This window comes from Tasmannia lanceolata, unplaced genomic scaffold, assembly GCF_043159265.1.
Source record: "Tasmannia lanceolata isolate RefF3 unplaced genomic scaffold, GAP_Taslan_0.1 ptg000013l, whole genome shotgun sequence".
Taxonomy (NCBI): domain Eukaryota; kingdom Viridiplantae; phylum Streptophyta; class Magnoliopsida; order Canellales; family Winteraceae; genus Tasmannia; species Tasmannia lanceolata.
Genome location: NW_027518690.1, coordinates 50,765,492 through 50,776,822, shown reverse-complemented (window position 1 = coordinate 50,776,822; position 11,331 = coordinate 50,765,492). Strand labels below are relative to the sequence as shown.

At 38.7% G+C, this 11,331-nt stretch overlaps 1 protein-coding gene across 1 annotated transcript; it reads left to right on the top strand.

Annotated features, from left to right (window-relative positions):
- The first annotated feature begins 4,246 nt into the window (after positions 1–4,246).
- Positions 4,247–5,205, top strand: LOC143889336 (fasciclin-like arabinogalactan protein 6). Its single transcript, XM_077393519.1, has one exon. The coding sequence runs from the start codon at positions 4,299–4,301 to the stop codon at positions 5,064–5,066; it is 768 nt and encodes a 255-aa protein (XP_077249634.1). The 5' UTR covers positions 4,247–4,298; the 3' UTR covers positions 5,067–5,205.
- The last annotated feature ends 6,126 nt before the right edge of the window (positions 5,206–11,331 follow it).

The following is an 11,331-nucleotide window of genomic DNA, read 5'->3' as shown; positions in this document are numbered from 1 at the left end:
ATCGGAAAAACGTTCCGCTCGTGTCATCCATCTCTCTGGATCACTACCATCCCATCGTGGGAAGTCTATCTTCATATGGGGACAATATTGCTCTCGTTCAACGCCAGAGCCACCTTCCTGACGAAAACGGTAATCGTCCCGTCGATTCAGTGTGTTGACAGATCTAAGCCCTGCACCCGAATTGTCATGAGTAATTGTTGGCTCAGGTGACGGACAGGTTTGGAGAAGAAGATCTGTGATCTTTTGTAACTGTGTCTCAATGTTGTTGAATCGCGCCTGATAAACCGCATCGAGTGCTTTTATGATTTCAGCTTTCAGCTTCGCTTTCAAGGCTTGTTCTTCTGATGATGAATCATTCTTGTTCCCGGCAGCCATGGAATAAGCCTTCAAATCTCTGATACCGAACTCGTTCTTTTGAAGGCGGCGTCAGAGGCATCCACCAGGAAGTGCTCTGATACTTACTTGATAGAACACCGTTCTATCAGAAGAGAAAAAAGAGAAGAAGATGATAGAAAAAGGGATAGAATGAGTTAATTCGAGGAAACTCGACCTCCAATATGCAAACTGCACTAATTTGATTATTCCTTGCTCAAAAGCCATACGGCATCTGCATTATATAGAAATTAGGGAAAGCAAAATATGGAAATAGAAATCAACAGAATAGGAAAAAGGAAATAAGGAAATCTAATATAAGATAGCAATAACATAAATAAGGAAAGCATCTAAATAGGAAAATCTATTCCTAACACTTACTTTGTTTAAAGAAGAGTTATAACCTTAGCTAAGAGTAAGGTCAATGGATAATGAGATCAGCTTCTTTGGCATCCTTAAGGAGCAAATGATAAATCTAGGTCTTTCTTTTTCAATATCCTTTCTTTTATTTTTTTTTATGTTCTTTTTTGTTTTTTTTTTTTTTTTTTCTGTTCATTTTCTCTCGCTATCAAATATGAGCCTCTCCCCCGTGAGGTCCAGAGAAATAACATGTAATATATCACCTATAAACACCTAAATAAAAAAAATCATTAAGATAAAATAAAAAGGAATCTTATATATTCTTTTATACAACACATCACATTTCCTTCTTTTTTACCCAACAATCATGTTGCTATAAATTAAAAAAAATTCTTTTCATGCCTCTTTTAATTCCAATCAACTAGCTAACTTCTACATCTCTCAAAATGTCTCACCTCTTCTAGAAACCAAATTATGCTTTCCTTTCTCTCTTGCAATAATTGTAAAAGACACAAAATTCAAAAGAAAAAAAAAAAGATATTTTTCTTGACTTTGGCAATCTCCCAACGTCCAATTTTTCTCTACTCTTCTACAAAAAGAGCTCCATTTTAACACTCTAACACACACCCCTCTCATCCAAATCTTTCTCTCTTATTTTTTTTTTCAATACACTCTCTCCTCTTCTACAACACAAGAGACCATTCTCCTTTTCCCTTTTTTATACAAGAGGACAAAAAAGCTTCTCTCTCAAGGATTCTTCTTTTCTCTCTTCCTAAACCATCACTTCTCTTCTTTTCTACAAAAGGGACCAAGGCTCCTCTTATTCTCCCTCATCTCCTCTCAATCTCTTACAAATCCTCCACTTTACCAAATATTCCACTTTATCATTTTCCTACAATTTCAAATTGGGGCAACCCAACAATCACCCAAGTCCACCTCGATCTTCAAAGAGGGCCTATGAGGCCCGCCTTCACCTACTTCACATCCGCTTTCGTCGGATCCACGATCAATACTCGGATCAACGAATCACACGGATCGGGGAAGTACTTGATCCCTCTTATTTATTTACTTTATTATTATCTTTTGTTTGCTTATAATTACGTATTTCATTCCATTATTCATGCTTAAATTTATTTAAAGTCCATATATCTGATTAATTATCTCGTTTATTTTATTTATATGCAATCTTATATTTCATTCACCAATCAGTCATATTCACACTTACACACAAATATTAATTTTCCAATTTTTGTGTTTTCAGTAGCCTTTCGGATTAAATATCTCAAGTAAAGGCTAATTTCCTTCACTTTTAAAATTTTGGGTGCTATTGTAAATGCATATTGGTGACAAGATCCAATGGGGGCGCCCTTGCAGCTGGTTTTTGAAAGGGGGGCCTTCAGTGGCGACATACACATAGTTGCCCAAAATCAGCCCGTTAACTTTCCCATGAACGGGTGAGATTAGTCTAACTGAAAAACCATTTTTTTAATCTGAACCGTTCATTGGGCTGATTTTGGGCGACTGGGATGAAATGGCCTCTTACTACTATTAGTTATTATTATAGAAAAATGGTAGTTAAGAGATGAATATCTTCTTTCTTTATTCTAAAAGAACAACCCACCAAGCTTCTTATCTCTATTTCCCTCTTGTAATAATGACACAAATCCAACTCATATATGAGAGAACGGTTCCTACACATATGTGTAGAGAGTTCTCTACACACTAGCTTAAAATACAGTGGGGGCCCACATTGTTTGGGTGATCCAAGCCATCCATTTTAAAGGCCTTCACATAGATAGGGTGTCTACAAAAAATCAGATCCATAGGATCATTCCAACCCTACGATTTGTGGAGGTAAAATGGATGTCTTTAAACCTTCACAAATTAGTCCATTTTTTGCCTCCACAGTTCGAATGGTTAGGATGATCCTATGGATCTGATTTTTTGTGGACACCCTATCTATGTGAGGGCCTTAAATATGAATGGTTTGGATCACCCAAATAATGTGGCCCCAAATGTATTTTAAGCTAGTGTGTAGATAACTTATCTACACATATGTGTAGGAACCGTTTTCTCCTCAAATATATGTACCGTTTGGAGCAAACTACAAAACTCGCCCTCGGCATTCCCCGTGCTGGAAAGAGGAAAGAAACAAAACACATAGCACCTTCCTTTTGTACAATATTGTTGTTACTGCTACATCCTTAAAGAGCTTTGGAAGAATAAATGGAAAAAGAAACACCCAAAAATAAGTTGGGTGGGTCGTTCCTCTCAAATGCTGCCAAGGTGACAGCCATGAAACACGTGTTCACCTTAAAAAAAAGACAAAAAAGGAAGAAAAAATGTGGGTCTTTTTTATCAATAAATTCTTTGAAAATGTAAATTTCATATATAGAATCGGAATATCCAATAGCTGATGGTTGTGTGTAAAAGTTCATCCACCACCCAAAGTTTGTAGCTTGATTTATGACTATCAGCATAAGATAATTAATGAATACAATAATCAATGGTTTAACTTTTCTTGGAGACACACTAAACAGGGCTTGATAGATCAAGTGCCTATGCTCATTTGATTAAGGTGTTCTCAACATGATTTGACTTCACTTATCGCTTCTATTAGGATCAATGGATCTGATTATGTAATGGAGGCAGAAGTGGGACCCAGTGAATTACTTTTAAGAAGGAACCTGCAACACAACACTGTCCTTCTCAGTATTCCATCATTGGAATTTGAAAATTCGCATCAAAATTATAGAATCGATATCTGAAAAAAAATCTGATCAAATTCTTATGAAAATCCTAAAAAATATAGCTAAAATCTATAAAATATCACATTAACAGATAATTTAGGATGTATAATACCTGTTTCTGGGGCCCAACAAATAAATTATTTCAAACTAAGGTGTAGTCACACTAGAACGTTGATGGTGTGGGACCCAAAACCACCTCTAATCTAGCATTTAACTAAGAAAGCTAATAGAATCACCCACTTGTTTTGGTCAATTCCACCAATATCGAACTGTTTTCTCCTATTAATTAATTGATATTACGAATTTAGCTATTAATTAAGTGGTGTAATGGTTAACATGTAAATTGTACAATAATTTGTAGTGGCCTCGTCTAAATGTTATCATGGTATTAGTCCCCATCATCGGCAACAACATCAGTCATATCATCAAGGGATCTTCGCTATCAACTTTTGACATTGTGCATCGAATTAGCGGATTTTGATTACATTTGTAATTTGGAGAATTCTATGGTAATACAACGTATGTTGATTTTCGATCCACATGCGTTTGGAGGGCATGTTAGAATATGTGAGATCTCACCATTGAATTAGGATGAGATATAACCTTCATATGATCTTGATAGTAGATTGGGCAAGTTGGTTAGAAGAGGTAGCCTAAATAGATTAGGTAGCTGAATTATATTATATATTAGGATATTGTGGAAGTCACCTTTTATCGTACTCCATGGCCAGCTCATTCCACCATGTTCCTACACCCCCACCTTATCCCATAAATCCCCCCCATCTCCTCTCCCAAACTCAACACTCATTCACCTCCATGGGTTCTCCATCACCCCAAATTCTCCTCCTCCTAGCCCTCACCTCATCTCTCTTTCTCACCACCCCTCAAGTTCATGCCCAATCCACTTTGGCCCCAGCCCCATCGGCATCACCCCTCAACCTCACAGCCATCCTCGAAAAAGGAGGGCAATACAACATCTTCATGCGCCTCCTAAGCACAACCCAAATTGATAGTCAGATCATAAACCAGCTCAACAACAGCAACCAAGGCCTCACCCTCTTCGCCCCAACCGACAATGCGTTCAACTCTCTAAAGCCTGGCACTCTCAACTCCCTTTCGCCCCAACAACAAGTGGCACTAATCCTATACCATATCTTGCCCAAGTACTACAGCCTTCAAATGTTCGACACCATTAGCAACCCGGAACGAACGCAAGCCTCCGGCAATGATGGCGGGCTTTACTACCTAAACTTCACCACCATACCCAACACCAACCAAGTGAATATTTCTACAGGCATTGTAACTACACAAATCAACAATGCCCTTTACTCTCAGCCCCCCTTGGCAGTTTACGAAGTGGATAAGGTGCTATTACCAATTGATCTCTTTGGTACTAAACCTCCTTCTGCAGCTCCATCGCCACCGACGACCCCCGGGAAATCCCCACCTTCTCCGTCATCACCGTCGACTGGAGGGCAGGCAGCATCGGTGAATTCGCCCACTAGTGCAGGTCATGTGGGGAGGAATGTAAGGGGGAGTATTGTACTTGGAATTGTATTGGTGTTCATGGGGGTTGCTTTTTAAATATAGGAGTGTGTTGTCATTCATACGCAAATTCATGTTCTTTGTTCTATCTTTTTCTCATCTGTTTTGGTTTTTAGTCGTCTTGTTATCTGATTATCAGTTCATTTTGAATGCATCTCTCTCTCTCTCTCTCTCTCTCTCTCTCTCTCTCTCTCTCTCTGGCTCTCTGTCACTCGGCTTGAGGAAGATGACAGGAAGGATCTTGTGATATGATATATGAAGTTATCTGATTATCAGTTCATTTTGAATGCATCTCTCTCTCTCTCTCTCTCTCTCTCTCTCTCTCTCTCTCCCTCTCTGGCTCTCTGTCACTCGGCTTGAGGAAGATGACAGGAAGGATCTTGTGATATGATATATGAAGTTATATTTCCACCCACATGGTTTGATAGAATCCTTTTTTTTAAAACTTGTTTGATTGCCTGCAGCAATTCCAAGCAAGCTGTCGGTAGGCCCAATGACTCCTACCTAAGATGAAAAGGCGTTTGCATGTTTAGTCAGAAGATCACATGCATTTTAAGGTGTCACCGCTCGTTTATTAGGAAATAATAGAGAACGGATAAGAACCGAAACGTGGCTTCCCAAACGCTTCCATTGACCTAGACTTAAAATAAGAACGACACAAAGAAATTCACGTTCTCACCTCTCTCTAATCTCTAATCTCTAATCTCTAATCTATTCTCGGTATGAGAAATGGATGTGATTTAATTATTGTAAATGACGATTTCCATGCTAATAATCATGCTAGGGACCATCGCAGAACCAACCGTTTGGTTGCCGGATTTTTTTTGGTTCTCGGGACTTTTGTGGAATTTCCATAAGGAACCCACGTTTGGTTGCTGAGCCCAAAATAATCCCAGGAACCAAAATAACCCCGCACGAAATCCCAGGAAGGAAAAAAAAATACTCCCAGGAACCAAAATAATCTCAGAAACCAAAAATAAGCTTGCAGAAGAATTTTTTTTCTTCCCAACAGTTCAAGCAACCAAACAATTTCGTTTGGTTACCGGAATTTTTTTGGTTCTTGGGATTTTTGTGGAACAAAAAGCTTCATGGGAGATTGGTGGGAAAAAAAATCCCCTGGAAGTATCCTGGAAAAAATCCCATGTTTGGTTGATCGGACTATGGTGGGAAAAAAAATTCTTCTGCAAGCTTATTTTTTGTTCCTGGGAGTATTTTTTTTCCTTCCTGGGGTTTCGTGCGGGGTTATTTTGGTTCTTGAGATTATTTTGGGCCCACCAACCAAATGTGGGTTTTCCTGCGGAAATTCCACAAAAGTCCCAAGAATCGGCAACCAATGTTAACTTACCAACTTCTCCAAAAGCTTAAGCTGTTGGAGAAAGGCGTTATTTATCTTTCATGAACAGTCTCCCGCATGTGTGGCCCACTTGGCAGACATGTGGCACATGTGGTGATTTAATTATTCTCTGTATGAGAAATGGATGTGATTTAATTATTGTAAATGACGATTTCCATGCTAATAATCATGCTAGGGACCATCGCAGAACCATCCGTTTGGTTGCCGGATTTTTTTTGGTTCTCGGGACTTTTGTGGAATTTCCATAAGAAACCCACGTTTGGTTGCTGAGCCCAAAATAATCACAGGAACCAAAATAACCCTACACGAAATCCCAGGAAGGAAAAAAAAATACTCCCAGTAACCAAAATAATCTCAGGAACCAAAAATAAGCTTGCAGAAGAATTTTTTTTCCTTCCCAACAGTTCAAGCAACCAAACAATTTCGTTTGGTTACCGGAATTTTTTTGGTTCTTGGGATTTTTGTGGAACAAAAAGCTTCCTGGGAGATTGGTGGGAAAAAAAAAATTCCCTAGAAGTATCCTGGTAAAATAAAAATCCCATGTTTGGTTGATCGGACTATGGTGGGAACAAAAATTCCCAGGAACAAAAGCTTTGTTTGGTTGCTTGAACTGTGGGAAGAAAAAAAATTCTTCTGCAAGCTTATTTTTTGTTCCTGGGAGTAATTTTTTTCCTTCCTGGGGTTTCGTGCGCGGTTATTTTGGTTCTTGGGATTATTTTGGGTCCACCAACCAAATGTGGGTTTCCTGCGGAAATTCCACAAAAGTCCCAAGAATCGGCAACCAATGTTAACTTACCAACTTCTCCAAAAGCTTAAGCTGTTGGAGAAAGGCGTTATTTATCTTTCATGAACACTCTCCCGCATGTGTGGCCCACTTGGCAAACACGTGGCACATGTGGTGATTTAATTATTCTCTGTATGAGAAATGGATGTGATTTAATTATTGTAAATGACGATTTCCATGCTAATAATCAAGCTAGGGACCATCGCAGAACCATCCGTTTGGTTGCCGGATTTTTTTTGGTTCTCGGGACTTTTGTGGAATTTCCATAAGAAACCCACGCTTGGTTGCTGAGCCCAAAATAATCCCAGGAACCAAAATAATCCCGCACGAAATCCCAGGAAGGAAAAAAAATACTCCCAGGAACCAAAATAATCTCAGGAACCAAAAATAAGCTTGCAGAAGAATTTTTTTTCTTCCCAACAGTTCAAGCAACCAAACAATACCAGAATTTTTTTGGTTCTTGGGATTTTTGTAGAACAAAAAGCTTCCTGGGAGATTGGTGGGAAAAAAATTCCCTAGAAGTATCCTGGTAAAATAAAAATCCCATTTTTGGTTGACCGGACTATGGTGGGGAAAAAAATTTCCTGGAACAAAAGCTTTGTTTGGTTGCTTGAACTATTGGGAAGAAAACAAATTCTTCTGCAAGCTTATTTTTTGTTCCTGGGAGTATTTTTTTTCCTTCCTGGGGTTTCGTGCGGGGTTCTTTTGGTTCTTGGGATTATTTTGGGCCCACCAACCAAATGTGGGTTTCCTGCGGAAATTCCACAAAAGTCCCAAGAATCGGCAACCAATGTTAACTTACCAACTTCTCCAAAAGCTTAAGCTGTTGGAGAAAGGCGTTATTTATCTTTCATGAACACTCCCCCGCATGTGTGGCCCACTTGGCAAACACGTGGCACATGTGGTCCCACTTTGAGCCGACTATCGCATGTGGATTTTTGCTATCTGGGAGGTTTGAACTCAAGACCTTTGGCTTTGATACCATGTTAACTTACCAACTTTTTCAAAAGCTATAACTTGGTATTTATTGCTTTAGCTTTCTTTAAGTATGAGTTTGACTGAATAAAATCGTTAGGAAAACACTTCCAAAACGGGATTTCATCTGGAAAAAGAAAGACGAGATTGGAAGTTGGAATTGACCCAATGATTTTTGTTAGAAAATGATTTGCAAATCTGTAATTTAGGATTCGAGAATACCTTATAACGAATTAACCCTTTTACTTGAGAAGACAGAAATCAACAGTAACTATTCTGCAAGAATCAATTGTAATAAAACAGAGAAATAGTTAGACCACTTATCGAGTTGAGGCACGAAGGATCTACGCTGTCCTTAAGGCAAATCTCACCTCCACTATGACGAATCAATGGTGCAGATGGGCGTCTCGGCGTATGCCTCCAGAATACAACTCTTGCTCCAGGGGTGTGCACTCACGCAGCCTGGATGCCTAAGAACTCGCTTATATGTGCCAAAAGCCTTGATCAGAAAGCTTTGGGGAAAAAGATAAGAAAACCAGAGAAGAAGAAGAATCCGTCAAGGATATCTTTCTGTTTTCTCTAAAACTGATTTTATAGAAAAGCAATCGACACGTTAGGGTGAAACGTCACACTCTTTTAGTGCGTGAGAGACGTTTTCCAAACGGTCACTAAACCACGATTAAGGAATCTCAAATGGTAAAAAAAGTTAAAACAAAATAAACTCTTGAACCATTAAGAAAAAGAGAAAAAAATAAATAATAGAAAAAAGAAAAATCCTTGGGCCCACGCCCGGCCCGGCAGTGTGTGGTAAGATCAAAAGCCCACCGGACCCAAGTGGGTGATCCGTGTGCGTAGGATCCCCATGACCTCTTGCTCATTCACAAGGCTAAGAGAGTGAAAGTATATATATGGCCACTCTCATCCTCTCACACTTTCCATCTAGGACTAAAGTTTTCTCATGACTTCAGTCCTTTTGGAGGGAAGCCCAAGTAATTTGAATGAGAAGCCCAAAAGCATACATATAATGACTAAAAACACCCCATTGTAAGTTTGAATTACAAAAAAACTTTTTTCACATAAAAAGTCACCAATTTTTGCATTCCGTGGGGATTTCGGCTTACTTCCTATAAAAAAAAGGCAATATTAAATCCTTTGAAAATCTCTCTCTCTCTCTCGTCTTTGAATCTTATGTATTTTGATTGTAGAAATAATCTAAAAAATGAAATAAATTAGTATATAGGTTGGCCTTTGCCGTTGAAGTCTTAAATCCTTCCACTACCTTCATTTGTTTTATGTTAAATGCGAAATTTTATTATGGTTTCCAAAGGAATATGGTTTTTATATGATGGTGGCTTGCATTTTTCTTAAGAAACATGGGCTAGCCATTAACGACCCAAACCATTATCTAATGGGCTTTTCTATGAACGGACGTTGCACCGAAATTCTCCCCCTCCAAGGATTCTAGACAGTAAAAATATAGAAAAACATTCACCAATAAAGATAGAGAGGCTTGGGCCTGTAGCCAATTGGATGAGCATGTATCTCAACTTTGAGGTATCAGGTTCAGTCCCAACTTACCTACAAAAAAAAATAAAGATGAGATGTTGCCTTTATTTAAGAGAGATATAGAGAGAGAGATTTTCATACAATTTAATGTATCCTTAATTGATGAAAGATTTTTAGGAAGGGTAAAATGCGTCAATGAAATAATTAAAAGCTATCTAAGGTACAAAACCATGCTATTGGTAATTAAGAAAACTTTGGGGAGTTTTCCCTTCTTTTAAAAGCACTTGTCTATTGCAAATGGTGGGCCAATGCAATAGGACGCACCGCACTATCCGAGCACACGGTGTGAGTAGTGAGTTGTAGGCATGGTTTTAAATTTTGTCCGAAATTCAAAATTTCGGATTTCAGTCAAGACCGAAACCTAAATTGGCGAAACGTACCAAATGTCAGTCAAAATTGTGGAAATTTCGTCAATTTAAGCGAAATTCAAAAAAAATATTAATTTTTTATTCCTTTCTCAAATTTCAGCTGAAATTACCAAAATTTCGGTAATTTCGGCCCAAAAAATTGACATTTCGTGTGTCTTTACTGAATTCCGGCTAGGTTCAAAATTTATGCCGAAACCAAAATTTCAAACCATGTTTTATAGGGCACTAGAGGCACACAGTGATGCTTTTTGGTATGATTGGACTTGTACCAACGATTGGAACTCAATTGGGAGCAATCAAGACAGTAGGGGCATGTTCGTCAAGGCTTCTCATTCTTGTCCAATTAAAAACGAATCGATGAGAATCTTGGAAGCGACTATTAGTCCTCCAAAGAATCCTAGCTTTTAGCCTAAAATTAAGGCAAAAGTTTAGAAACGGGCTTAGCGGGCTGGATTGCTGAACTAGATTTTTTGAGATACTTTTCATTTATCATTCTCCACGCCTAAAAAGGGAAGAATGCGGTAAATAAATGGTTGCCGAACACACCCTAGGTTGGCAACTGGTCACGATGCAACGATCAAATAACCATTCACGATCTGGATCGTAGAATCACAATCTCGGGTGCAATGTAGTCGTAAGATTTTAGCCCGCCTTTATCAGACGCAATTTAAAGAGTGCAATTCAAGTTCAAGAGGTACCAAAATGTCAATAGATATGCCAAAAATTCACCATTTGCAATAGAATCCGAAATTCCATTGTGGCTACAATACAGTAGCCGCTTCTAACGCATTTTCTACACTCCCTTTATTTTCTTTTGCCGTTTTCTCTTTGGTAATTTGTTTTCTGTAGAAATAGGAACCAGTATCTTCACATACTTGTCAAATCCCCATAGATCTTATTGTGTTTTGAGTTTTGGGCAGTGATCACCCCTCTCCTCCTTCTACTCTACACCAGGTGCAACACTTCCAAACCGATATCCTCTCTCTCTCAACATGAACGGTTGGTGGGTCCAACAATTAATTTGTTTAGATCTTTGATCAAGGTAAGCCCCACCCATGTTTTTCAAAATGAACTGTGCGGCCTACACCATAGGATGATCCAAACTGTTCATTTGATGGGGCATATCGTAAATAGGTTGTGTCCCAAAAAATCATTTCCACATGATGATCCTAGTCCTCCGATCTAAAGAAAAACTGAATATTATGGAAAGCTTATAGATCAAGGGTTGTAATCTTCATATGGAAATGATTTTGGGTG

Bases quoted from the DNA above. Each gene is read 5' to 3' on its own strand.
- LOC143889336 (XM_077393519.1), top strand. From the start codon at position 4,299: ATGGGTTCTCCATCACCCCAAATTCTCCTCCTCCTAGCCCTCACCTCA.